Below are 26,692 nucleotides of genomic sequence, written 5' to 3'. Positions count from 1 at the left end.
TCTGTGGGGAGTGTCCCACAGTACAGAGATTACAATTACCTATCAGTGAAGAGAGGACAGAGGAGGAGAAAGGAAAAATGATGGCGTTTTTTCAAAGGAGTCCCAGGGATTCAGGATGCATTCAAAAGGGGTACAGACTGAAGATGAATGGCTACCCATCTAGAAAGAGGGGAGCAGCCGGGCGCGGTGGCTCACACCTGTAATCCCAGCACTTTGGGAGGCCGAGGCAGGCGGATCACGAGGTCAGGAGATCGAGACCATTCTGGCTAACATGGTGAAACCCCGTCTCTACTAAAAATACAAAAAATTAGCCAGGCGTGGTGACAGGCGCCTGTGGTCCCAGCTACTCGGGAGGCTGAGGCAGGAGAATGGTGTGAACCCGGGAGGCGGAGCTGGCAGTGAGCTGAGATCGCGCCACTGCACTCCAGCCTGGGTGAGAGCAAGACTCTGTCTCAAAAAAAAAAAAAAAAAAAAAGAGGGGAACAGGCATCCCTGGTTCCCTTCTCTTCCTAGCAAATACCCAGGGTACATGAGGGAGAGAAGAGCGTCCTCTCTCTTCCGTCCTTGCATCCCCGAGTCCTGGCGACCTTGGCAGGTGCCACCCATGGGTGCCAGAGGCTTGCACCCATGAAGCAGGGAGGGCCTTGAGAATAGGAATTATTCAGTCTCACCTGTGTCTCTATCCCACCTTGGAGTTCCCTAGACCTCATTTAAGCCATGAATACCATCAGCATGACCCTTACCCATGAAATGGGGGGCTTGGCTTAATAGTCAGGAATTAACCATGCCCGTGTGCTCTGTGTCCTTTAGCCTCTGTTATTGTGTGCCTCTGGATCCCTTTGATCAAGATTTCTTTCCCAGGGCTTTGACCCAAAGCTTGGAATTGAGTTTGGGACAGAAATGTGTCTAGGGGGCGGGGGGCGGTTGCGTGGACTCCTTATCATAAGCGGAATGTTAAGGTGAAGCTGTGGAATTGAGTCCTCCTCCAACAAGGGAGAGAAAAGGATGTCATGCCCAGAAAACTGGTGGCTATAGTTATGCTTGTTAAGATTTGGGTGCCTGGTGCTTGGCTTTGGTTAGCTCCCCTGGTCTTATTTTCCCAAAAAGGAAACCTCCAGGTGATGGGCATCTTATTTACTCCCATCACCTGGCAGGAATTGCAGGATAATTGCTTAGAACTAGAATACTGATCCAGATTTTCACATGAACTATCCCTTTTGTTCTTTCTGAGCTACAGCCAGAGATTGCTGGTTGATTCACATGAACAAGAATAACTATTTCTACAGAGGCCTTTTAGGTTGGCTTTGATGGAACTCTGTTCCACAAGGAATCTCAGATAAGACCTTTTAAAACTGAGTCCAGCCATGGGTTTGTATCCTTAAATACCTGTGAGTTGGGTGATCCTCTCCTCTTAAAGACCCAAGATAAACTTGGGGCTCCTGGGCCTGTTAGAAAGTGACATTCTTTACTGACCACAGGTCAGGAACCATGTACAGGGACTGTGTAGATGAGGGTATGAGGCCAGTTTTTTACCCCCAAGGGGCTTTTATTGGATCTACAAGTTGAGCTTGACACAAAAGGAAGTATATCCTTCCAGTCAAAGCCTTGGTAAAACAGCCAGTTTCTCCAATTGTGTCCTGTTGCAAAAGAAAAATGGATTCTTATTGCACTAATGCAAACAACTATATTGCCATAAGTTAAGAATATTCACAGATGGTTTCCAAATTCTAGAGGAGCTGGGCAGAAAGAAACAAACATGCTCCAAATTTAGTTCACAGGAGTATACCTTATTCAGTTATTATTATTTTATTTTTGAGACAGAGTCTCGTTCTGTCACCCAGGCTGGAGTACAGTGGCGCGATTTCAGCTCACTACAATCTCTGCCTCCTGGGTTCAAGCAATTCTCTGCCTCAGCCTCCTGAGTAGCTGGGATTACAGGTGCCTGCTACCATGCCCGGCTAATTTTTTTGTATTTTTAGTAGAGATGGGGTTTCACCATCTTGGCCAGGCTGGTCCTGACCTCCCAGGTTCAAGTGATCCACCTGCCTCAGCCTCCCAAAGTGCTGGGATTACATGTGTGAGCCACCGTGCCTGGTCACCTTACTCAATTATTAAGAATATTTTGAAACTCAAGTTTGATTTAGGGAAGCCTGTTAAATGTTAGAGGTTTAAAACACTTGACCTTATAAAACAGAATTCCAGGTTACCATAAATTATTAATTTTGCCAAAAATGACTCAAATCTTAAGGAAGGAAAAACCTATTTTTTTTTTTTTGAGATGGAATTTCGCTCTTGTTGCCCAGGCTGGAGTGCAGTGGCATGATCTCTGCTCACTGCAAACTCTGCCTGCCAAGTTCAAGTGATTCACCCGCCTCAGCCTCCCGAGTAGCTGGGATTACAGGCATGTGCCACCACACCTGCCTAATTTTGTATTTTTATTTATTTATTTTGAGATGGAGTCTCGCTCTGTTGCCCCGGCTGGAGTTCAGTGACATGATCTGTGCTCACTACAACCTCCGCCTGCTGGGTTCAAGCAATTCTCCTGCCTCAGCCTCCCGAGTAGCTGGGACTACAGGCGTGTGCCACCATGCCTGGCTAATGTTTTGTATTTTTAGTAGAGACAGGATTTCTCCATGTTGGTCAGGCTGGTCTCGAACTCCTGACCTCAGGTGAGCCACCCACCTCATCCTCCCAAAGTGCTGGGATTACAACAGGCGTGAGCCACTGCAGCCGGCCAGGAAGCAAAAACCTTTTATAACACTTAACAAATTTTGCCACAGAGCAGATCAGTGCCCAAAGAATACCTTGTTGTGCTTTTCTTTTATTGCTCAATTTACAGAAAAACCATATAATACTTAGGCAATATGTTCACACATGGAATTTTGCAAGATTAATTTTTACAATCCTTATACCACTTGTTTGAACTTTTAGCTTTATCTTATCTAATTTAAAATAATCCTTTAACCCTAGGCAAAACTGAAGGGGGCCTGCCGCTCCACACCCATGGGTATTTCTCGCAAGGTGGAGACGAGAGACTGAGAAAAGAAATAAGACACGGAGACAAAGTATAGAGGAAGAAAAGTGGGCCCAGGGGAACGGCACTCAGCAAGTGAGGACCTGCACCAGCGCTGGTCTCTGAATTCCCTCAGTATTTACTGATCACTATCTTTACTATCTCGGCGGGGAAAATGTGGCATAACTATACGGTGAAGGTGGGGAGAGGGTCAGCAGAAAAACATGTAAGCAAAAGACTCTGTGTCATAAATAAGTTTAAGGAAAGGTGCTGTGCCTGGATGTGTACGTAGGCTAGATTTATGTTTAACTTTACATAAACATCTCAGTGCAGTAAAGAGTAACAGAGCAGTATTGCCACCATGATGTCTCGCCTCTGGCCATAAGGCAGTTTTTTCCTATCTCAGAATAGAGTAAGTATGGTCAGTTTTACACCGAGTCATTCCATTCCCGGAGACATGCAGGTGGCAGATGCCTTCCTTTTATCTCAACAGCACAGAGGCCTTCCTCTTTCACTAACCCTCTTCAGCACAGACCCTTTACGGGTGTCGGGCTGCGGGGCTGTAAGGTCTTTCCCTTCCCACAAGGCCATATCTCAGGCTGTCTCAGTGGGGAGAAATCTGGACGATACCCAGGCAAGAATTTCTTGGGCAGGGGTCCCTGCGGCCTTCCGCAGTGCATTGTGTCTCTGGTTAATAGAGAATGGAGAATGGCGATGACTTCCACCAAGCATACTGCCTGCAGGAACATTTTTAACAAAGCACATCCTGCACAGCCCCAGATCCATTAAACCTTGAGTCAATACAGCACATGTTTTTGTCAGCACAGGGTTGGGACAAAAGTTACAGATTAACAGCATCTCAAAGCAGAACAATTTTTCTTAGTACAGATCAAAATGGAGTTTCTTTATGTCTTCCTTTTTCTACACAGACACAGTCACAATCTGATCTTTCCTTTCCCCCACACAAAATTTTATATTTTTATGCTTTTTTTTTTTTTTTTTTGAGACGGAGTCTTGCCTTGTTGCCCAGGCTGGAGTGCAGTGGCGCGATCTCCACTCACTGCAAGCTCCGCCTCCCAGGTTCAAGCCATTCTCTTGCCTCAGCCTCCCGTATAGCTGGGACTACAGGGGCCCGCCACCGCGCCTGGCTAATTTTTTTTTTTGTATTTTTTTAGTAGAGACGGGGTTTCACCGTGTTAGCCAGGATGGTCTCGATCTCCTGACCTCATGATCCGCCCGTCTCGGCCTCCCAAAGTGCTGGGGTTACAGGCGTGAGCCACCGTGCCCGGCCATTATGCTTTTTTATAATCATTTACTAAAAAAAATACATATTATTGGTCTTACACGTCTCACATGTATATCTATTTTCAGTATTTTCAATTACATATTAAAATGATAACTCCTAGCAATTTTTTTTTTAAATCTTGTTCTGTTGCCCAGGCTGGAGTGCAATGGTGCAGTCTTGGCTCACTGCAACCTCCACCTCCCGGATTCAAGTGATTGTCTTGCCTCTGCCTCCCAAGTGGCTGGGACTACAGGTATGCACCACAAAGCCCGGCTAATTTTCGTATTTTTAGTAGAGATGGGTTTCATAATTTTGGCCAGGCTGGTCTCAAACTGCTGACCTCAAGTGACCTGCCCGCCTCAGTCTCCCAAAGTGCTGGGATTACAGGCATGAGTGACTGCATCCAGCCACTCTTAGTAATTTTAACTTTAATGTAAAACCTGGGCCAGGAGCAGTGGCTCATGCCTGTAATCCCAGCAGACTGGGAGGCTGAGGTGGGTGGATCACAAGGTCAGGAGTTCAAGACCAGCCAGGCCAACATGGTGAAACCCCATCTCTACTAAAAACACAAAATTAGTCAGGTGTGGTGGCACTTGCCTATAATCCCAGCTACTTAGGAGGCTGAGACAGGAGAATTGCTTGAACCTGGGAGGCAGAGGTTACAGGGAGCCGAGATTGTGCCACTGCACTCCAGCCTTGGCGACAGAGCGAGATGTCCTCTCAAAAACAAAAAATAAAAATAAACAAACAAACAAAAAACTGGTAAGTTTTTTTTTTTTTTTTTTTTTTTGAGTCAGCGTTTCACTCTGTCCTCCAGGCTGGAGTGAAGTGGCACGATCTTGGTTCACTACAACTTCTGCCTCCTAGGTTCAAGCAATTATCCTGCCGCAGCCTCCCAAGTAGCTATGATTACAAGTGTGCACCACCATGTCTGGCTAATTTTTGTGTTTTCAGTAGAGATGCGGACTTCTCCATGTTGGCCAGGCTGGTCTTGAACTCCTGGCCTCAAGTGATCTGCCCGCCTCGGCCTCCCAAAGTGCTGGGATTACAGGCATGAGCCACCAAGCCTGGCCAAAACCTGGTAAATTGTTTTATTAAATGCTAGGTGCAGCCAAGGTTTGACTCCTTCCAGCATAATTAAGGGTGTGGTTAGTTCCATGTGTCCCCAGGCCACCAACTGGGAAGCAGCAAGTCAAATAGTTCTCAAAACCCAAAAGGCAGTTCATAACCTTCAAACATTTAGCAAGCTAGTACCTAACCTGAATAATTATTTTATTATTTTTATGTTTTATTTTTTTTGAGACTGAGTCTTGCTCTGTCGCCCAGGCTAGAGTGCAGTGTGGCGATCTCGGCTCACTGCAACCTCTGCCTCCCGGGTTCAAGAGATTTTCCTGTCTCAGCCTCCTGAGAAGCTGGGACTACAGGCACCTGCCATCACGCCCAGCTAATTTTTGTATTTTTAGTAGAGACACAGTTTCACCATGTTGGCCAGGCTGGTCTCGAACTCCTAACCTTGTGATCTGCCCGCCTCGGCCTCCCAAAGTGCTGGGATTACATGTGTGAGCCACGGTGTCCAGTCTAACCTGCATAATTTATTAGTACACCTATTTATATTTTGATGACATCCACTTTTTGCCAATAATCTTTAAGGCTATTTTTATTTCTTAAAGATTAGAGTCATGTGAATTGAAAAGTCTTCCCTTTAAAAAATATTTGATCTGGCTGGGCACGGTGGCTCATGCCTGTAATCCCAGCACTTTGGGAGGCCAAGGTGGGTGGATTACCTGAGGTCAGGAGTTCGAGGCCAGCCTGGCCAACATGGTGAAGCCCTGTCTCTACTAAAAATGCAAAAATTAGGCCAGGCATGGTTGCTCATGCCTGTAATCGCAGCACTCTGGGAGGCCGAGGTGGGCGGATCATGAGGTCAGGGGTTCGAGACCAGCCTGGCCATCATGGTGAAACCCCCGTCTCTACTAAAAATACAAAAATCAGCTGGGTGTAGTGGCGGGCGCCTGTAATATCAGCTCCTGGGGAGGCAGAGGCAGGAGAATCACTTGAACACAGGAGGCGGAGGTTGCAGTGAGCTGAGATCATGCCACTGTACTCCAGCCTGGGGCAACAGTGCAAGACTCTCTCTCAAAAATAAATACATAAAAATAAAAAATGGGCCGGGCGCGGTGGCTCAAGCCTGTAATCCCAGCACTTTGGGAGGCCGAGGCGGGCGGATCACGAGGTCAGGAGATCGAGACCATCCTGGCTAACACGGTGAAACCCCGTCTCTACTAAAAATACAAAAAACTAGCCGGGCGCGGTGGCGGGCGCCTGTAGTCCCAGCTACTCGGGAGGCTGAGGCAGGAGAATGGCGGGAACCCGGGAGGCAGAGCTTGCAGTGAGCTGAGATCCGGCCACTGCACTCCAGCCTGGGTGACAGAGCAAGACTCCGTCTCAAAAAAAAAAATAAAAAAATAAAAAAATAAAAAATGAAAACAAACTAGCCGGGCGTGGTAGCGTGCGCCTGCAGTCCCAGCTACTTGGGAGGCAGAAGCAGGAGAATCACTTGAACCCGGGAGGTGGAGGTTGCAGTGAGCTGAGATCGTGCCACTGCACTCCAGCCTGGGCAACAGAGTGAGACTGTATCTCAAAAAAAAAAAAAGAAAAAAAAAAAATTTGATCCAAGTTCTTGACTTCCTTTAGGCCAACTAATTAGAGCTCTTTTTATAGACATTACACACACAACACATACACAATTACACAGGCAGAATAAAACCCAGTCCGCACAAGATCCTTTGTTTGCCAATCTTTTATTTGGATCATTGGCCTCTGGGTGCTTTTAATCCCTGGGGTTCTATGAAGAAAACAGGTTTGTCGCAAAACAGGGTCTCTGGCACCTCCTGTTTTTCCCAAGGAGTCCGAGGTTATTAGAGCTTGAATATCTGCTTTTAATTAAGTTGACTTTTAACAATAGCACTCTTTAATACGGTCCTTTTAAAATTTATTACCCGACTTTACCCAGGCCAAATGGCCAATATTCCTGGCTTTCAAACTTTACTAAAGGCTCGGAAAAAGGAAACTCCAACGTGGTTCATGGAGGGGAGGGGAATCAACAAATAGCAAAAGGTCATGCAGATACCAAACCAGAAAAAACTCAGCTGGGAAGCCAGAATGAACTCTGAGACCCGGGAGGCTAAGCCATGCCTTGCCACAGGGTTACAGGCCATGTCCCCAAGGACATAAAACAAGATGGAGGCCTGCAGCAAAGTTTACTAGGGACCACACAGAAAGACACACAAAGCACACCAGATTGGCTACAGCTTAAGACCAAACTCATAAATCCTTTTTCACAATTAAAACTTCACAGAAAATATAAACGGTGATCCCCATTTTCCAGCCCAGCAAAACACCTTCCAAATGGAAAAAAAAAAAACTTGCTTAAAAGTCAACTTTTGGCAGGGGGGTGCGGTGGCTCACACCTGTAATCCCAGCACTTTGGGAGGCCGAGGTGGGCGGATCACGACATCAGGAACTTGACACCATCCTGGCCAACATGGTGAAACCCCGTCTCCACTAAAATACAAAAATTTAGCCAGGCGTGGCCACGGGCACCTGTAGTCCCAGCTACTCGGGAGGCTGAGGCAGGAGAATCGCTTGAACTCGGGAGGTGGAGCTTGCAGTGAGCCAAGATCGGGCCACTGCACTCCAGCCTGGGTGACACAGCGAGACTCTGTCTCAAAAAAAAAAAAAAAAACAAAAAGCGGGGGGAGCGGGGGCGGGCGGGTGCGGTGGCTCACGCCTGTAATCCCAGCACTTTGGGAGGCCGAGGCCAGCGGATCACAAGGTCAGGAGATCCAGACCATCCTGGCTAACACGGTGAAACCTTGTCTCCACTAAAAATACAAAAAAATGAACTGGGCGTGGTGGCGGGCGCCTGTAGTCCTAGCTACTCGGGAGGCTGAGGCAGGAGAATGGCGTGAACCCAGGAGGTGGAGCTTGCAGTGAGCCGAGATAGCGTCTCCAGCCTGGGCAACACAGGAAGACTCCATCTCAAAAAAAAAAAAAAAAAAATCAACTTCTGACCTGGTGGGGAAAAGAAAAGAAAAAAGTTCAAAAATGCCAGGGGGCTGGATCACTACTGTAATCCCAGCACTTTGGGAGGCCCAGAAGGGTGGATCACCTGAGTTCAGGAGTTAGAGACCAGCCTGGCCAACATGGTGAAACCCCATCTCTACTAAAAATACAAAAATTAGCAAGGCATGGTGGTCCACACCTGTTATCCCAGCTACTTGGGAGGAGGCTGAGACAGGAGGTTCCTTCGAACCTGGGAGACGGAGGTTGCAGTGAGCAGAAGTGGAGCCACTGCACTCCAGCCTGGGTGACAGAGAACCGCCCTTCGCTCATCTGTCCAGAAGGAAGGAAAACACCGTGGAGACCAAGGCCAACCTTCCCGACCCCCGGGAACAACGGGGGTGGGGTCACAGTTTCCCATATCCTCCCCCTCAGAAGCCCGAAGATAAATAGGCTTAGAAAGAGAGGAAAAAGGCCGGGCGTGGTGGCTCACACCTGTAATCCCAGCACTTTGGGAGGCTGAGGCAGGTGGATCATGAGGTCAGGAGATAGAGACCATCCTGGTTAACACAGTAAAAACCCTGTCTCTACTAAAACTGCAAAAAAATTAGCCGGGCGTTGCCGCGGGTATCTGTAGTCCCAGCTACTCAGGAGGCTGAGGCAGGAGAATGGCGTGAACCTGGAAGGTGGAGCTTGCAGTGAGCCGAGATCGCGCTACTGTACTCCAGCTTGGGCGAAAGAGTCAGACTCCATCTCAAAAAAAAAAAAATAAAATAAAAAGAGAGAGGAAAGAAATTTCTTGGTTTGCATCTCACTCACCCTTTCTCAAGGCCCATGTTGCACGCCAAACTGTTGTAGGACTTTCTCCTTAGTTCAGCTAAAAGCCAGGTTCTTGTCCCGCAGCCATCAGAGATTAATCTCGCAGACGCTTTGAAGGGTGAGAAAAATGTAATTTATTGGGCAAGAGGGGAAAAAAGGGGAAACAGGGACTCTGAGAGAGTGCCGCTAGCTGGTCTCTCGCCTCACAGACAGAATCCCAGATTCCACCCAGAACAGAAGAGGCCAAGCTCCTCCCCAGCAGAGTGGGAGCTTCTGTGGCTCCACCCAGTTCTTTCAGTGCTTCAGCAGGTGGGAGTTTCTCCGGGACCCCTTCATACTTGGCTGTCTCACTTGGATTACAGGTGTAGGCCACAGTGCCCAGCTGACTCACTTTTTTTTTTTCCCCTTAAAAAAATTGTTGGCCTGGCCAAGTGCAGTGGCTCACGCTTGTAATCCCAGCACTTTGGGACGCCGAGGCGGGGCGATCACGAGGTCAGGAGATAGAGACCACGGTGAAACCCCCTCTCTACTAAAAATATAAAAAATTAGCCGGGCATGGTGGCGGGGCCTGTAGTCACAACTACTCAGGAGGCTGAGGCAGGAGAATGGCGTGAACCCGGGAGGCGGAGCTTTCAGGAGGCGAGATAGCGCCACTGGGCTCCAGCCTGGGTGACAGAGCGAGACTCCATCTCAAAAAAAAAAAATAATAATAATAATTGTTGGCCCGCAGACACATGAAAAAATGTTCATCATCACTGGCCATCAGAGAAATGCAAATCAAAACTACAATGAGATACCATCTCACACCAGTTCGAATGGCTATCATTAAAAAGTCAGGAAACAACAGGTGCTGGAGAGGATAAGGAGAAATAGGAACACTTTTACACTGTCGGTGGGACTGTAAACTAGTTCAACCATTGTGGAAGACGGTGTGGTGATTCCTCAATGATCTAGAACTAGAAATACCATTTGACCCAGCCATCCCATTACTGGGTATATACCCAAGGGATTATAAATAATGCAGGTATAAAGACACATGCCCACATATGTTTATTGCGGCACTATTCACAATAGCAAAGACTTGGAACCAACCCAGATGTCCATCAGTGACAGACTGGATTAAGAAAATGTGGCACATATACACCATGGAATCCTATGCAGCCATAAAAAAGGATGAGTTCATGTCCTTTGTAGGGACATAGATGAAGCTGGAAAACGTCATTCTGAGCAAACTATCATAAGGACAGAAAACCAAACACCGCATGTTCTCACTCTTAGGTGGGAGTTGAACAATGAGATCACTTGGACATAGGTAGGGGAACATCACACACCAGGGCCTGTCGTGGGGTGGGGGGAGGGGGGAGGGATAGCATTAGGAGATACACCTAATGTAAATGATGAGTTAATGGGTACAGCACACCAACATGGCACATGTATACATACATAACAAACCTGCATGTTGTGCACATGTACCCTAGAACTTAAAGTATAATAAAAAATAAAAATAAATTAAAATTAAAATAAAAAAAAAATTGTTGGCCCGGCACGCTCACGCCTGTAATCCCAGCACTCTGGGAGGCCGAGGCAGGCGGATCACCTGAGGTCAGGAGTTGGAGACCAACCTGGCCAACATGGTGAAACCCCATCTCTACTAAAAATACAAAAATTAGGTTGGGCGCCCCTGGTGGCTCACACCTGTAATCCCAGCACTTTGGGAGGCTGAGGCAGGCGGATCACCTGAGGTCAGGAGTTCGAGACCAGTCTGACCAACATGGTGAAAGCCTGTCTCTGCTAAAAATACAAAAATTAGCTGGGCATGGTGGCATATGCCTGTAATCCCAGCTACTCAGGCAGGTGAGGCAGGAGAATCGCTTGAACTCAGGAGGCGGAGGTTGCAGTGAGCCAAGATTGCCTGACTGCACTCCAGCCTGGGCCACGGAGCAAGATTCCGTTTCAAAAAAAAAAAAAAAAAGGCCAGGCACGGTGGCTCATGCCTGTAATCCCAGTACTTTGGGAGGCCAATGTGGGTGGATCACGAGGTCAAGAGTTTGAGACCAGACTGACCAACATGGTGAAACCCCACCTCTACTAAAACTACAAAAAAATTAGCTGGGTGTGGTGGGGCGCGCCTGTAATCCCAGCTACTTAGGAGGATGAGGCAGGAGAATTCCTTGAACCTGGGAGGCAGAAGTTGCAGTGAGTCGAGATTATGCCACTGCACTCCAGCCTGGGCAACAGAGCGAGACTCCATCTTTAAAAACAAAACAAAAAAGGCCGGGCGTGGTGGCTCACACCTGTAATCCCACCACTTTGGGAGGCTGAAGCAGGTGGATCACGAGGTCAGGAGATCGAGACCATCCTGGCTAACATGGTGAAACCCCGTCTCTACTAAAAAATACAAAACATTAGCCGGGTGTGGTGCCATTGGCCTGTAGTCCCAGCTACTCGGGAGCCTGAGGCAGGAGAATGGCATGAACCCGGGAGGTGGAGCTTGCAGTCAGTCTAGATCAGGCCACTGCACTCCAGCCTGGGCGACAAGGCAAGACTCTGTCTCAAAAATAAATAAATAAATAAATATTTTAAAAATTACCAAAAAAAATCCAAAAACAATTGTTTAAAAAATTTTAATTTTATAGAGATGAGGTGTCACTATGTTGCCCAGGTTGGTCTCGAACTGGTGAGCTCAAATGATCCTCCCGCCTTAGCTTCTCAAAGTGCTGGGATTACAGGCATGAGCCACCACACCGGGCCTGGGTGACTAAGTTTTAACGTTAAGTAACTCATTAACAATTTCTAAGGCCCTTTATGCCACAGCCTAAGTGAAAAGCCATTATCCTTTGCCACACATAGAAGACACCTGTGAAAACACGAGTTTCCTCTAGAAGGCGCCTACAAGTCCCAGTCTCTAGTTCGGAATGTTCCAGGAGCACTGAATGGGGAGCCCTGTCCTTTAACACTGGGCCTCAGGATCCAGCCCACCTCGGCCTCTGGCTCGGCCACCCACTTCTTGGCATCAATCTCTCTGTGGGAGAATTGTCCAGACCCGTAGAAGCTCCCGATTCCACCCAGCCCCAGGTGTGGGCCGGGGCTGGACTAGGAAGACAAAGCTGCATTCACTCCCAGTCTGAGTCCAGCCCCTCAGGCCTCCCCCGAGCGGGCGGGGCAGAGGTCCCTGCAGCCTCCACCCGGAACCGGGCCCCTAGGACTGGGAGGTCCAAGCTGGGAGCGGGCCAGGCGCTGCCCAAAGTCTTAAAAAAAAAAAAAAAGAAAGAAAAAAAATTAGCCGGGCGCCTGTAATCCCGGCTACTCCGGAGGCTGAGATCGCAGTGAGCCGAGATCGCGCCATTGCACTCCAGCCTGGGCGACAGAGCGAGACTCTGTCTCAAAAAAAAAAACCCACAAAAATCCGAAGGCGTGGGCCCCTATCAAGAGCCGGCTGGGCTGCGCGGGGCGAGGTGGCCGCTGCACCACCGGGAGCAGGGCCCGTTGCTCCCGTAAGCGGCGCGCTTGGGCCGCCACTGTCCCGGGAAGCCGGTCCGGTTCTGGGCTGGTCATTCCTCTGCACCCACGAGCATTGGCCCTGATTCCCCCTAGAACGGCCCATTGTTCCCGCCTCCCGGGCCCCTGTGCGTCTCAGTCCCGCGCCCCAGAGGAAGCTCCTGAGCGGGAAAGCGCCCTGGGCGGCGCCGAAGGCAACGGTGGCTCCCGGCTCCAAGCGCCCAGTCCCCTCCAAGCGCCCAGTCCCCCGCGCCACCCAGAGCCCCTCACGCTCGGGAAACAGCCCAGAGAACGTGCGAGTGGGGTCGGGGTCCGCGCGCGGAGGAGATGTTGCCGAGAAGAGTACCTGGGCCCGAGAGCGCCGCCCCCGCCGCCCGCGCCGGCTGCGGTCGACCCGCACTCCCACTCCGGCCTTACCTAAGGCCGACTCGCACGAGCCCAAGCGGGGCTGCGGGAGCCGGTCGGGATCACGGGCGCCGGCCCCCACCCCGCCCCTCGCGGCGCTGGCGGCGGCGGTGCTGCGGCCCCTTTAAATCCGGGCCGCCCCGCCCTGCGCCGTCGACTCCGCGGCGGCCCCAGATCCAGGCCCCAGATCCAGGCCGGGCCGCGGCTCTCGCCGCCCAGCCCAGCCCAGCCCGGCCTGGCCCGGCCCTGCCGCGGAGGCGAGGCCGCCAGTGTCCCGCGCCCCTGATACCTGCAGTGAGCCTGATATCTGCCTCTGCTCCTCTGAGCCTGTTCCTTTTCCCTGAGTACAGGGCACAAAGCTTGCGCCCTGAGAAGCGGCAGGCGCGCTCCCCGGCCCGGTCCCTGCCCGGCCCCGGCCCCCCCGCCCCTCCCCGCCCCGGGGCCGGGGCCCCTGCAGCCGCCGCCTTCCGACCCCTGCGCCCCGGCCCCGGTTCCCCGGGCCATGCAGCCTCGGCCCCGCGGGCGCCCGCCGCGCATCGGAGGAGATGAGGCTCCGCAATGGCACCTTCCTGACGCTGCTGCTCTTCTGCCTGTGCGCCTTCCTCTCGCTGTCCTGGTACGCGGCACTCAGCGGCCAGAAAGGTAAGCGCGACCCCCGCCCGACCGGCCCGGCCCGCACCTGGCGCACCTGGGCGTCGGCGGCGGGAGCGGGCCCGGCGGTGGCCGCGGGAGGCGGCCGGAAGCCGACGCAGGCGCCCCTTCCCCGCCCGGGCGGCGCGGAGGACGCCCCTCCCACCCTCCCCCACTTGTTTGCTGCTGGAGCCGCGGCGTCCTCCTCGGGCCCGGGCTGCGCCTGCCCGCCCAGCGCTGGCCGCGCCCGTGGGTGCCCCGGACCGGACTCCGCGGGCGCAGCTGAGCTGGGGACCCGTGGGGGTCTCGGCACAGACCCAAGGTCACAGAGGTCCCGGAACGCCAGCCACAGCCACTTGGGCAGGACCTGGGCCGGCGTGAGGGACACAGGCGCGAGGGCACCGCTAGGCGGTCAGGCATCCCCCCACCCGCCCTCCCCCGACCCTGCCTCCCGCAGCCCCGCGCCGGCCTGGGCGACCCCGGCGTGACACCCGGTCCTGGGTCTCCCTCGCCGACCCCCGGGCGCCCGGAACGCCTCGGCAGCATCCGGCCTATGGGAGCGGGGGAGGGAGGGAGAGGCGTCCTGAGCCAGCCCGGCCACTGCTGCCCTGCGCTCCTGTGCGGCCCCAGCCCCTCCCCCGCACCCCGAGCTTCCCGGGCTGGCCCCCGCCCTCCGCGTCCGCCCAGCGCTCTTGCAGGCGGAGGGTGCAGACCGACCCCCCGCCCCCCGCCCCCCTGACCGGTCTTGGCGATGGTGGGGCCGAGTAGGGCCTGAGCCCTCCGAGGCGCTCTTCCCCTAGCCTGGAGGTTCTGGGAGAGTGGCCTCCTGCCTGCCTGCCTGCTGGAGGCCTAAGCGGGCTGAGGCTACCTGCCCCCTTGGCCTCCCTGCCACCTGCTTCCCTGTTTCCCTGTCCCGGAGCGCCACCCCAGAGAGGCTGAGGAGGCTGGGAGGACCTGGACCCTTCCGGACCTTCCGAGCCTCAGCTACCCTCACCGAGCTCTGCCAGCGCGCCCGCCTGCCGCACTTGTTCTGTCAGAGCAGAGGCCTGGGCTGGCCTTGGGGCTCCAGGGCCAGAGCCCCATCACCCAGGGACTCTGCGGGGAGACTGCAGGACAGGGGAGGGAGGGCTGGGGCAGAGGCCCCGGTGGTGGCGTATATTATCAAGGGCAGGCATGACTGGGGCAGAATTATCTGTAGGTAGGGTGTGTCACCTGGGGAAGGACATTCTGGGTCCTTGGCAGGGTGACTAGCAGACTGGCATGAAGGCCTAGGTGGGGCCTTATCTGAAGGGCTGGGGCACACTCTTCCAGTCGTGGGTAGAGCCATGAGCCCTTGCCCTTTGTCCTCAGCCAGTGTGTGTCTCCCACAGCAGCCACATGCCGCCAGATTGATGTCAGGAGCCACCTCTGCAAGCCTGGCTTACCACAGGGAGCCAGTCTCCGGGACAGCAGAGTGAGGGAGAGGCGCTGGCTCCGTGGGGGCATCCGGGAGGCTGGCTCTTTGAGGGCCTGGGGAACAGGAGAGCTAAGAAGGGGAGCGCTTAGATTCAAGGACCCAGCCCCTAGGGGAGGGAAGCCTAAGGATCCTGTGAGGCATGAGTAGGGGGTGACCTAGGCCTGCCTTGTTGAGGGGCTGTCACTGTTTCTGTGGTGACTCAGTGAAGCTAGGAATCCAGGCTATTATGTGAACCCATCTCATTGTCACATGTAGAAAGTCTGTCTTAAGCCCCTGGCGAAACCAGGCTTAGCCAGTCTGAGGCCAAATTGGAACCTGGCCTCCACTTTGCAGCCAGCGGGGGTCCAGGAACTTGAGGGAAGAACCCAGGAAGTGGAATCTGCAGAGAAGGAAGGAGATGGGCAGGGAACCAGAGAGGAAGGACAGCAGGTGCGGGCGTCATCCTGGAAGCCCAAGGTCAAGCCCAGGACGGCCTCTTTAGACTAATGCAAAATGGACCCTGGAGAAGGGTTTGGGGCCCAGTTTCATATCTGGCCTGTGGAGCAGCTCTGCCAGCACTCAAACTGTGGCCTTCAGCCAAGCACCTGCTGAGGATCTGCCCAGGGAGGCAGACCCTTGCGGGTGGCCCAGGGTCTCAGCCACACAGCTCTCCCAGCCTCCAGGCTGTCCTCCTCCCCAGGCCTGGACCTCAGCAATGACAGACACCCTCCTTGACTCCTGGGAGGGTGCAGGGTCTGGAGAGGAGACAGACATCTGCCGCACACATGCATGGTGACAGCAGACTGTTAACGGCCTGATACCTGCCCATGCCCCTCTGATCCTGTTCCTTTTCCCTGAATACAGGGCACAAAGGTTGTGCCCCAGCTTGGCTCTTTAATCTTTTCCCAACCAAGAGGGAAGCAGGGGGAACTGTGGTTTGCGGGCCTCAGGGTGTCCTAATGACTCGCCTCCAGGGAGGGTTACACAGCCTCCAGGCCTCATTGCTGCTGTTCTTAACAATGTGGCCCTGAGGCAGGAAGGTATGGCAGGGGCTCCCAGGCTGGCCCCTCTCCACCTGAGCTGCCTCCCCAGCTCCTGAAGGTTAGAGGATGTCAGCATGGCTTGGCAGAGCCCTGGCATGGGGCCTGGCCCATGGGGAGGCAGTCACAGAGTTCGACGCACAGTTGAGGGCCAGGCGGGTGGGGGAGCTGGCAGGCGGGGGAGGCTGCCCAGGGCCAGGGCCTGCAGTGTGAAGGGAAATGACAGAAGGGTTGGTGTAGGTGGGAGCCCGTGGGTCCCTTTACCTCCTGGTAAACAGGACCTGGGGGAGAGGGGAGGCCCCTAGGAAGGAAGCCAGGGTAAGGAGCAGGCTGTTTCCAGGGTGATTCAGGCAGCGTCACCCACCACTGCCCACCCAGCCTGTCCATCTGAGGCAGTCATGTGGGACAGAGAAAGCCAGGGTGGGGCTCGGGGATGGGCAGTGGCTGTAAGTAGGCAAGCGGGGACTGGCATCTAGGCAGGAGGGAGGCACACCTGCAGGTGCAGGTGGCTCTGAACCCACTCCTGATGGCTCTGTAGGCCTCTGCACCTCCAGTCCCATCCCTGTGGGCAACCGCTGCCTACACCTCAGTGTCGCCCAGCAATGGGTGAGTGTTGGGGGTAGCCAGCTCTGCATTCAAAGGGTCAGGTTTCCAGGGTAACCTAGCCCCTGAGCCCAGCGTGGAGCCTGGCAGATCCGGTAATCTGACTCCCCCTTCCCTCCCGCCAGGGCCTGTCCAGAGGCTCCACTTGGCCTCAGCCTTAGCCCCAGAGAGGCAGGGTGTGGGAGGGCGGGGGCTAGCTTCTTGGGTAAGAGATGCCTCAGGGAAGATCCACTTCGCTCCCTGCTCCTTACACCTTTCCCTCCTGCCCAGGTCCACCCCTTCCTATTCCCTGGTCGCTTGGCACTTCGACCTCCTGCCTCTGCTTTGGAAAGGGGTGTGTCCTGAGGTGACTGGACTTTGCCTGATCATGACCTTGATCATGCACAGGGCCGCTGGCGGGGTGAGGCCATCCCACGGAACTCTGGGGTCTGTGAACCCACCAAGGATCAAGGAATGGAAGAGCTATCTGTGGGTAGAGGGAGTTCTGTCAGGCGTCTTAAACTTGGAGACTTGGAAACATAAGGCCTTGCAGGCCACATAGGTTTTCAGAGGCTCGCCTGGCAGAGGCCTTGAGCGTACTTCCGCAGGGACTGTGGGCACCCAGCCACCGGGAGGTTGTTGATCTCAGTCTTGCTCACTGGTCCCTGCCAGACTGGTGGTGCCTCTCTACTGTCGGGCAGCCCTACCTGTGTGCTGCCCCATCTGCCTACAGCCCTCATGCCTGGGCCCAGCTGGAGCTTCTGACATGGGTCCCCTGGGGGGGCATGCGGACCCTTCAGGGTGCCCCAGGCACAGCACAGGTCTCCAGAGACACAGGCACCAGAGCATTCAGAGCTAGTCCCCTCGCTGCTGTTGACTGTCCTTGAGCAATGAAGTGAGGTGGGCTCCTGGAACTGCAGCAGCCACCCCCGGGGCCATTGTGAGGCTAACAATCCAGGGCAAGGTGGGCAACTAGCGACTGCCACGAGGACAGTGAAGAACTAGCACCAGGACCTTGGGTATCCCGTGCCCTGGAAGGAGCATGTGCTGCAAAAAGCAAGAGTGGGCTTTGGAGGCCAACGGACAGAGCGGCTTCGGTCTGAGGCTGTTCCAGCCCTTGCTTAGGATCCACCTACCTAGGTCTGGAAATTCCCACTTCAGACGCCTCCTCAGAGAATAAAATAACCCCGGGAAGAGGGCAAATTCCCCTGGTTTTCTCCCCACAAGCATTCGTGTCAGTGTAATTTCAGAGTGACCCCAGCTGTCTCACGTGTGGCAGGCACGAGAACAGATGTAAATGAGCTGTTGCACAGATGGGCACCCAGATGTGTGCGCTGGCACTAAAGGGGCCCTAGGGCGGCTCTAGACTGCCCCCTCGTAACGGCTTGCGTACCACCTGCAGGCGACGTTGTGGACGTTTACCAGCGGGAGTTCCTGGCGCTGCGCGATCGGTTGCACGCAGCTGAGCAGGAGAGCCTCAAGCGCTCCAAGGAGCTCAACTTGGTGCTGGACGAGATCAAGAGGGCCGTGTCGGAAAGGCAGGCGCTGCGAGACGGAGACGGCAATCGCACCTGGGGCCGCCTAACAGGTGAGGTCTGGGGCGGGAGGGGGAAAAGGCGGGGGTGGGCTGGTTGTAGGCTCCCTGGTCTCAGTCCCGATCCTTCACGACCCATCCAGAGGACCCCCGATTGAAGCCGTGGAACGGCTCACACCGGCACGTGCTGCACCTGCCCACCGTCTTCCACCACCTGCCACACCTGCTGGCCAAGGAGAGCAGTCTGCAGCCCGCGGTGCGCGTGGGCCAGGGCCGCACGGGAGGTAGGGGCGTGGGCAGGGAGGAGCATGGGGTAGGGGTGGCGGGTTCCCCCCGCGCCCTTCCCAGCGTCGCGCCTCCGTCCCCCATAGTGTCGGTGGTGATGGGCATCCCGAGTGTGCGGCGCGAGGTGCACTCGTACCTGACTGACACTCTGCACTCGCTCATCTCCGAGCTGAGCCCGCAGGAGAAGGAGGACTCGGTCATCGTGGTGCTGATCGCTGAGGCAAGTGAGCCAGGACGCGGGGTTGGGGGACATTCAGAGGAGCCCCTGCGGTATAGAACTGACAGCAGGAGCCATTCGGGAGGAGAAAGCTGTGGGAAGTTCAGTTGCTAGTTTCGTTCGCAAATGTTCCGAGATAGAAAGTTGAAAAGAAGGGGCTTCCTGGCGCCCTCTACCCCTAGGCACACCCCTCGCCCCACCCTTGGCCATGCCAGTCCCAAAGGGAAAGGGCTGTCTCTGGGGGTGCCCTTGCTCTGCTCTCAGCACAGCAGGCTCGCTACCTCCACGTGGGGGGCATCTGAAGCCATGCCCCTTCTCCAAGCCCTTCCAGGCCTTTTGGGGCAGTGGCAGCACTAAGGGAGGGTGCTTGGTCTCCCCACAGACCGACTCACAGTACACTTCGGCAGTGACAGAGAACATCAAGGCCTTGTGAGTACTGGTGGCCCCAGAGAGCTGGTGGCAGGAGGGCTCTCTGCGGGGTGTTGTGCTGGCAGGTTCCTGCCTCCCCGTAGGTAGCGCCTTTCCTATGTTGTGGGGAGGCAGGGACCTGGTGGGGGAGGGGTGGGTGTGCAGAGTGGCCCAGCCCCTGTGGAGCCCCTGGAGGCTGCGTACGGACTGGGCCTTCCCGTCCCCCAGGTTCCCCACGGAGATCCATTCTGGGCTCCTGGAGGTCATCTCACCCTCCCCCCACTTCTACCCTGACTTCTCCCGCCTCCGAGAGTCCTTTGGGGACCCCAAGGAGAGAGTCAGGTACTAGCACTCCCCCATAGCCCCAGCAGCCTGCCTGCCTGTGCTGGGAACCCATCTACTGGTATCTGATTCCAGGGCGTTTCCCTGCAGTGCCCTGAATTCTCCACGGGAGGACCTGCGCATGGGGGTGGGGGGACAGAGGCTGCCCACCCAGCGGCTTCTCCGTGGAGCCACACTGGAGGGGGAGGGGTCTGAGCTCCTGAGGCCCCGCCCTGGCCCGCAGGTGGAGGACCAAACAGAACCTCGATTACTGCTTCCTCATGATGTACGCGCAGTCCAAAGGCATCTACTACGTGCAGGTCAGCCCCAAGCCCTGCGCTGCCCTGTGCTGCCCTGCCCTGCTATGGGTCTCGTCCATCTGGGTGCCCTTCCTGAGCCCCAGCCCCTCTCTGCTCAACCTGCAGCTGGAGGATGACATCGTGGCCAAGCCCAACTACCTGAGCACCATGAAGAACTTTGCGCTGCAGCAGCCTTCAGAGGACTGGATGATCCTGGAGTTCTCCCAGCTGGGCTTCATTGGTGTGCCCCTCCCCTAACCTGACCGTGCCTTTGAGTCCCACCCACCTCTGCCATCCTCTCCCAGTCCCATGCTGAGTCCGCTATGAGCCTTTGCCCAGGTTGGGCCCTGCCTGGTGTGCGTGCTGCAGCCCTGCCTGGCCTGTTCCCATTGCCTGTGCATCAGCCATATCTGGCCTCACCACCTGTCTGCCCCCTTGTGCTCACACCTGCCTGAAGCCTGCCCTGGGTTTGCTGTGGGACTCTCGGGGGCACCCTGCAGGGAGAAAGGAAGTACGGCGGAGCAGCACTGCCCACTCAGGCCCCCTTCCTACCAGGCAAGATGTTCAAGTCGCTGGACCTGAGCCTGATTGTAGAGTTCATCCTCATGTTCTACCGGGACAAGCCCATTGACTGGCTCTTGGACCATATTCTGTGGGTGAAAGTCTGCAACCCCGAGAAGGATGCGGTGAGCAAGAGCTGGAGGGACTGGCAGGGGCAGGGCCAAGGGGCAGGCAGCCTCCAGCACAAACTGTCCCTGTTCTTATATCTGATCACATAAGAGAGGGCACTGTCAACTGTGGGAGGGCCCTGGTAGCCTCCAGGAGAGGCCGTGTGGAGGAAGGAGGGCTCAGCCGAGTCCTGGGGTGTCGCCCGCCCTCCACAGAAGCACTGTGACCGGCAGAAGGCCAACCTGCGGATCCGCTTCAAGCCGTCCCTCTTCCAGCATGTGGGCACTCACTCCTCGCTGGCTGGCAAGATCCAGAAACTGAAGGTGGGCTGCCCTGCACGCTCTCCCTATGCCGGGGTCCAGGTCGGGGCCCATGCCATCACTGCTGTCCCTCCTCTGCTGCAGGACAAGGACTTTGGAAAGCAGGCGCTGCGGAAGGAGCATGTGAACCCGCCAGCAGAGGTGAGCACGAGCCTGAAGACATACCAGCACTTCACCCTGGAGAAGGCCTACCTGCGCGAGGACTTCTTCTGGGCCTTCACCCCTGCCGCGGGGGACTTCATCCGCTTCCGCTTCTTCCAGCCCCTAAGACTGGAGCGGTCAGTGCCAGCGCCCGGGTCTGCGATGGGGGGCGGGGCTGGGTGGCCCCTAGGGGTAGGCTCCACCAGCAAACCAACCTCACATTCCTCAGTGTTCTCATCTGAAGTGGGCCTCCTAACGGTAGCTACCTTGTGAGGACTAAGTCAGGCAGCCCTTAGGAGCTCAGCCATGTTTCACCTCACCATCCTCCCAGAGGAAGGCCCTGATCTCCTTGCACAGCCTGACAGCTGCCTGGGGGCCCCGGGTGCAGGCCTGGCCTTTCTCTGCTGGGCGCTGGCTGCTGTACTGGAGCGCTGCCCCTGCACAGCTCACAGGCCTGCCTGGCCGCAGGTTTTTCTTCCGCAGTGGGAACATCGAGCACCCGGAGGACAAGCTCTTCAACACGTCTGTGGAGGTGCTGCCCTTCGACGTAAGTGCGGTAGGGTGTGGTGTGCATTGAGGTCGGGCCTCCCGCAGCCACCTGCTTCAGCCCTTGGTTCTGCCCCTAGAACCCTCAGTCGGACAAGGAGGCCCTGCAGGAGGGCCGCACCGCCACCCTCCGGTACCCTCGGAGCCCCGACGGCTACCTCCAGATTGGTGGGTAGGGGGCTGGGGGAGAGCGTGGGCTGGGGTTCGGGGACACCCTCTCAGCGCTGCCCTCCCCCAGGCTCCTTCTACAAGGGAGTGGCAGAGGGAGAGGTGGACCCAGCCTTCGGCCCTCTGGAAGCGCTGCGCCTCTCGATCCAGACGGACTCCCCTGTGTGGGTGATTCTGAGCGAGGTGAGGCCGGGCAGGGCCAGGCCAGGCGCGGGGAGTAGCCAGAGAGACCCTGGCGGAGCTCAGAGGCCCTGCTGACCCTGGGTCCGGCTCTTCCAGATCTTCCTGAAAAAGGCCGACTAAGCTGCGGGCTTCTCCCTGTGGCCAGCCCTGAAGCCCACGTTTCTGGGGATGTCGTCACTGCCGTCCCCGGAGGGCCAGATACGGCCCCGCCCGAAGGGTTCTGCCTGGCGCCGGGCTTGGGCCAGCCTGGGGTCCGCCGCTGGCCCGGAGGCCCTAGGAGCTGGTGCTGCCCCCGCCCGCCGGGCCGCGGAGGAGGCAGGCGGCCCCCACACTGTGCCTGAGGCCCGGAACCGTTCGCACCCGGCCTGCCCCAGTCAGGCCGTTTTAGAAGAGCTTTTTCTTGGGCGCCCGCTGTCTCTGGCGCGAACACTGGAATGCATATACTACTTTATGTGCTGTGTTTTTTATTCTTGGATACATTTGATTTTTTCACGTAAGTCCACATATACTTCTATAAGAGCGTGACTTGTAATAAAGGGTTAATGAAGTGTGTGCCTCCAATGTGAACGCCCTGGACATCTCCCTCTGCCCCTGCGCCTGGCTTCATTTGTCTGGTCTGTGCCCCAACGTGCCAACTAAGCCCGGCACTGGGTCTCCCCACCCAGCATCAGCAGCGACCTTGCCTTGCTAAGTCAAGGACCCAGCCTGGCCTGCAGGCGCAGTGCCACCTCGGCGCCACCTCACCCCCGTTCCTAAGATCAGGCCGCAAAGGCAGTAATTCACTGGTGAAAGCAGCTCAGAATCCGGGACCACAATACCCACAGCAAGTCCCCCGATGCCTCCCCCATGTCCAAGGCCTGCCATGAGGCCTTCCCTTAGCTCCTCAAGCTGAAGGCATTTCCCAGCCTCCTTGTTCCCCTCCGTGTGTCTCAGCTTGGTCCTCATCCTGGGTCCCCGACACCCTCCTCTGGCACGTTAGGGTCTCCCGCTCACCTCAGGGCCTTTGCACACACCGTTGCCCCTGCTTGGCAAGCTCTCCTTTCTCCGTTTCTCCTGCATACTCGGCTAAAAGTCACTTGTTTGTTTTGTGGGCCTCCCCTGGATCCCCAAGCCTTCTGGACATTTCCTTGAGACCACCTGTCACTGATTCACTATGTTCCCATGGTGCCCGCAGCTCTGCGGACCTGGGAGGGCTGCCCTGAACACCTACAGTTAACAAGGGGGACCCAGTGCTGACCAAAAGGCCCCTGCCCTCACCCGGGGAGAGATCCACAGGCTGTGGGTGGCACTGCAGCTGCACAGCTAGTTGCTGGGCCCCGCGCCTGCAGGCTAGTGTCAGCTGCGAAGGCCAGGGAACGAGGGACTGGGTGGCTGAGAGTCAGGAGAGGGGAGGCCCCTGAGGAGGGGGACCGGTGAGGAGACCGCTGAGCGCTAGCTGGGTGAACCCCGGCAGGACTGGGCGGCCTTGTAACCCGGAGGCTGAGTAGGGAGTGGGGTGGGAGGTGAAGACCGGATCCAGTCCCGCCCCAGGGGGAGGTCCCATTCCTTCGCAGCCCCTCCCACGCCGCCTCTAGGAAGCCCGCCGGGCTGCCCGGGCTTGGGCTGGGCCCCTCCAGGGTCCGTAGCCCGCGGTGCGCCACCCCCGCGGACCCAGAAAACGCAGCCCGGGTCTCGGTCACGAGAACTTTAATGATAGAGACTAGGATGCGGAGGCGAGCGCCGCTTCCCGGGGCAGCTGGAGGCTCCGGCTCTTCGTTCCCGGCTCCGCCGGCCCAGCGGCCTTGGTCTCAGGCCCACGGCAGCAACGTCCGCAGCCGTCCGAGGAGCGCGGCGCGCAGCGCGGCCGGGAGGAAGTGGGCGAGCAGGCCGAGCGCAGCCAGCGCCACCAGCAGCCAGAGGGCGCGCGCGCTCGCGTACAGGGGTGCCAGCCTGCGGGCGGCGGTCAGCGGGGCGGTGGCGCGAGAAGGCCCCGCTTCTTCCCCGCCCCAGCCCCGGCCCCGCGGGGACTTCCTCCGGCCGCCGCTAGGGCTCGCCCACCGAATTCCCAAAGGCGCTGGGCTCCGGCCCGTCGTCCGCCCCCAGCTTGGGTCCCGCTCCCCAGGACCCCGCCCACCCGCGACCTTTCCCCGGCCCCGCCCCGCTGCCCGCCCGGCCCTCACCTGAGCTGCGCGGAGCTGGCGTAGCCCTGGAAGTAGCGGAGGCGCGCGAACAGGTAGACCAGGCCGCACAGCGCCGCCGCCCCTGCGAGAGGTGCGCGCGGACCTCGTGAGCGTGCTGCGCGGCCGCCAGGGGGTCCAGCGCGTGCGCCCCAGCCCCACACCCCGACCTTCATGAAAGAAGATGCCGGCGACCCAGAGCGTGGCGAGGAATAGCGGGAAGTACTCGCTGCAGTTCACCCTGCGGTGGGCGGGTGGGATGAGCACGCCGGCCGGGCTGGTCCTGCGACCTGGACCCGCCCGGGGCTCGCTCCCGTCCCGCGCCCTCCCGCCGCGCCTCACTGGGCTCGGTAGACGCGCTCGAACTCGGGTGGGCCGGTGGTGAGCGGCGGCGATACGCGGAAGGCCCTGCGCGCCGAGATCACCTGCAGGGAGAAGTAGGCTGGGGGAGGAGAGGGAGCAGGAGTCAGGTCTGGACACCCGAAGCCCCGGAGATGGGAGTGGGAAGGATCCTTCACTTGGCCGTGTCCTCTCTTCCCTAAGGCGGAACAATTCCCCGCTCTCTCCTGAGTGAGGACACCTCCCTTCTGACCCATCCCTGGCCTGCCCTACCCATCCCTGGCCTGCCCCTGACATTCAGCGGGGAGGGCAGGACTGAAGCCTGGGGCACAGAGAGGCCCTGTCCCAACCTGTGAGTGTATGGGGGAGGGTGGGTGATTGAGGCACAGGGACACCTGCTCAGAGAGAGATCACCTGAGTCCTTGTTTCTGAATCATTTCACTCGCAAAACACAGGCAAATGCAGCTTTCAGGTCCCTGGCCAGCAAGTGCCTCGGGAGCCTGAGGGCAGAGCTGGCCGCATCCCGCCAGGTGCAAGGAAGCACACTCCCTGTAGCTAACAGTCCCTGGTCACCCACCCACCAGAGCCCACCAGCAGGGCCCTCTGACCCTGCCTCAGGCCAGGATCACTAAAGCCTGGGTCCCTGTGGCTCCAAACCTGTTTCTCTGTTCCTGCATTCTGGTCCCAGGCCTAAATGTGACAGACACCTTCTCTTCTGCTCCCAGGAGGTTGCAGCTGGGACTCTCCTAGCCTAACCCCAGGACCCCAGGGCTGGGGTAGTTGCAGAGGGTGGGCTGGCCCCAAAGTTTGTGAGCAGGAGCCCTTCCCTCGGTCAGGGGAGGCCAGGCGAGACCACACACAGGCCAGTGCTGGCTGTGCAGTCCCTCCCGAGACCTCCCGTCTGACCATCTCCCCTTGAGTCCTGCAGCCCTGGCACCTTTGGTGCTGGGCACCCTGCAGACGGGTGTCACAGGGTGGCCATCCAGCTCAGTGTGGGTGCAGCTGGAGGTCAGGCTGGCCTGTCTGTTCAGCCTCTTCAGAGCCCCCTCCCCAGGCTGTGCCTTATCCTAGCCCACACACTGTGGGGCAGTGGTGTCTCTAAGTGGCTAGGATATCTGGCCCCGGAATGTGTCCTTTAGGGCCAGTCTGAGAAAGGCATTAAGCAGGCTCCTTTTAGGGGGCTGGAGGAAGGAGTCCCACCTCTGCCCTGCTCCACATGGTCCCAGTATGGAGGTGCCTCCTTTGAAGCAGGGCCAGGGACTGGGGGCCGCTTGCTGGGACGCCCAGAGAGGGGACAGCTGGAAAGAGCAGGGCTCAGCTTCCCCAAGCCCATGGCTATCCCACCATTTGTTCTGGCACCCTTGCCACCCCCAAGTCCTACAGCTCTCACAGCCAGGTGCCCCCCCAGGTCCCTGGAAGTCCCCACCCTCCTCCAGCTTGGACCTGGGCTGGAGTCCCTGCCTCTGCCCTCCACCTGGACCTAGGGGGCAAAGGGCAGGCTGTAGGGATCTGAGGCCCACCCTCTTCCTAGATAGGAGCCAGCCCACCTTGCAGCAGGACTCCCAGGAGGGTGACGGTGGCCAGTAGAGCTACCTCGTCCTTCATGGTGCCGTCGGCTGCGGTGGCACGGGCTGTGTGTAGAGGCGAGCTGGGGAACACTCAGCCCCGTCTGCTGCTCAGAGGTCAGCCCAGGAAAGGAAGAGCAGCCTCAGTGCTCTCCCCGCCCCAACTCAGTGGAGGGGGTGCGTGGGGGTGTGACCATACCACACAGAGCCAGGGAGCCAGGCCAGGCCTGCAGGGAGGAAACCAAAGTCTGGACAGGGGAGAGAAGCCAGCTGGAAACTGCCTCGCCACTTCCTGCTTGTTCGTGCCGCTTCCTTGCCTAGTCCCATGTGGCAGAGCCCAAGCTGTCCATCTGGGTCAGCTCCAGGTGTGGGTGTGCCCCCTGCTGCATCACCCCACTTTCTCCAGGGCCTTGGAGACCCCCACGTTATGCTGGAGCCAGCTCCAGGCTCCCGGCTGACTCCCCCACCCACCTTATCTGTTCCCTGCCCCCATCCAGACTGTTCTTGGCAACCCCTGCTGCACCCTCCTCTGCGGAAGCCCTTCCCAGTGCCTTTGGCTTCCGAATGGAGTCCCAGCGCCCCCCAGCCACACCGGGCCCCACCAAGCTCTTTTTTTTTTTTTTGAGACGGAGTCTCGCTCTGTCACCCAGGCTGGAGTGCAGTGGCCGGATCTCAGCTCACTGCAAGCTCCGCCTCCCGGGTTCACGCCATTCTCCTGCCTCAGCCTCCCGAGTAGCCGGGACTACAGGCGCCCGCCACCTCGCCCGGCTAA

The 26,692-nt window shown here is 57.0% G+C and overlaps 3 protein-coding genes across 10 annotated transcripts in view; 1 reads left to right on the top strand and 2 right to left on the bottom strand.

Moving 5' to 3' along the window:
- Positions 1–14,803, bottom strand: part of SQSTM1 (sequestosome 1) — a 39,347-nt gene extending 24,544 nt beyond the window's left edge. Inside the window, exons 1-2 of one of the 6 annotated variants that reach the window (XM_015141573.3) lie at positions 13,648–13,836; positions 9,180–9,288 (exon numbers count right to left, since the gene is read on the bottom strand). The gene's annotated coding sequence lies outside the window, so the exon portion shown is untranslated. Of the gene's footprint in view, positions 1–9,179; positions 9,289–13,023; positions 13,262–13,647; positions 13,837–14,706 lie in introns of those variants that run through there. The other 5 variants (XM_015141572.3, XM_078004045.1, XM_078004048.1 and 2 more) reach the window with 5 other exon arrangements.
- Positions 13,351–22,408, top strand: MGAT4B (alpha-1,3-mannosyl-glycoprotein 4-beta-N-acetylglucosaminyltransferase B). Of its 2 annotated transcripts, none has more exons than XM_028849195.2 (15): positions 13,351–14,123; positions 18,172–18,357; positions 18,447–18,587; positions 18,675–18,808; positions 19,188–19,234; positions 19,442–19,555; positions 19,779–19,854; positions 19,960–20,074; positions 20,389–20,519; positions 20,718–20,825; positions 20,907–21,100; positions 21,432–21,510; positions 21,590–21,677; positions 21,748–21,860; positions 21,957–22,408. In XM_028849195.2, the coding sequence occupies exons 1-15, from the start codon at positions 13,628–13,630 to the stop codon at positions 21,978–21,980; spliced, it is 2,046 nt and encodes a 681-aa protein (XP_028705028.2). In that variant the 5' UTR covers positions 13,351–13,627; the 3' UTR covers positions 21,981–22,408.
- Positions 22,409–23,529: 1,121 nt separating this feature from the next.
- On the bottom strand, positions 23,530–26,056 carry LTC4S (leukotriene C4 synthase). 2 transcript variants are annotated; one of them, XM_001101985.5, is made up of 5 exons: positions 25,903–26,056; positions 24,359–24,458; positions 24,187–24,257; positions 24,020–24,101; positions 23,530–23,789 (listed from the first exon to the last, which is right to left on the bottom strand). In XM_001101985.5, exons 1-5 carry the CDS (start codon positions 25,958–25,960, stop codon positions 23,648–23,650), a joined length of 453 nt encoding a protein of 150 aa, XP_001101985.3. In that variant the 5' UTR covers positions 25,961–26,056; the 3' UTR covers positions 23,530–23,647. The 2 variants fall into 2 exon arrangements, with proteins under 2 accessions (XP_001101985.3, XP_077793655.1); XM_077937529.1 differs by having other exon boundaries at positions 24,020–24,257.
- Between the last annotated feature and the right edge of the window lie 636 nt (positions 26,057–26,692).

The sequence above is a fragment of the Macaca mulatta genome, chromosome 6 (genome assembly GCF_049350105.2).
Source record: "Macaca mulatta isolate MMU2019108-1 chromosome 6, T2T-MMU8v2.0, whole genome shotgun sequence".
Lineage (NCBI taxonomy): Eukaryota > Metazoa > Chordata > Mammalia > Primates > Cercopithecidae > Macaca > Macaca mulatta.
The sequence above is the reverse complement of the archived record's forward strand: the minus strand, read 5'-3'. Positions and strand labels throughout refer to the sequence as shown.

What these genes read in the sequence shown, in the direction of transcription:
- MGAT4B (XM_028849195.2), top strand. Translation starts at nt 13,628, where the DNA reads ATGAGGCTCCGCAATGGCACCTTCCTGACGCTGCTGCTCTTCTGCCTG. An exon ending in GGGCCAGGGCCGCACGGGAG is followed by an intron (nt 18,588 to 18,674) that starts GTAGGGGCGTGG and finishes CGTCCCCCATAG; the next exon opens with TGTCGGTGGTGATGGGCATC. An exon ending in TGGAGGTGCTGCCCTTCGAC is followed by an intron (nt 21,511 to 21,589) that starts GTAAGTGCGGTA and finishes TTCTGCCCCTAG; the next exon opens with AACCCTCAGTCGGACAAGGA.
- LTC4S (XM_077937529.1), bottom strand. Translation starts at nt 25,960, where the DNA reads ATGAAGGACGAGGTAGCTCTACTGGCCACCGTCACCCTCCTGGGAGTC. An exon ending in CCTGGGAGTCCTGCTGCAAG is followed by an intron (nt 24,459 to 25,902) that starts GTGGGCTGGCTC and finishes CTCCTCCCCCAG; the next exon opens with CCTACTTCTCCCTGCAGGTG. An exon ending in GCCAGCTCCGCGCAGCTCAG is followed by an intron (nt 23,790 to 24,019) that starts GTGAGGGCCGGG and finishes CGCCGCCCGCAG; the next exon opens with GCTGGCACCCCTGTACGCGA.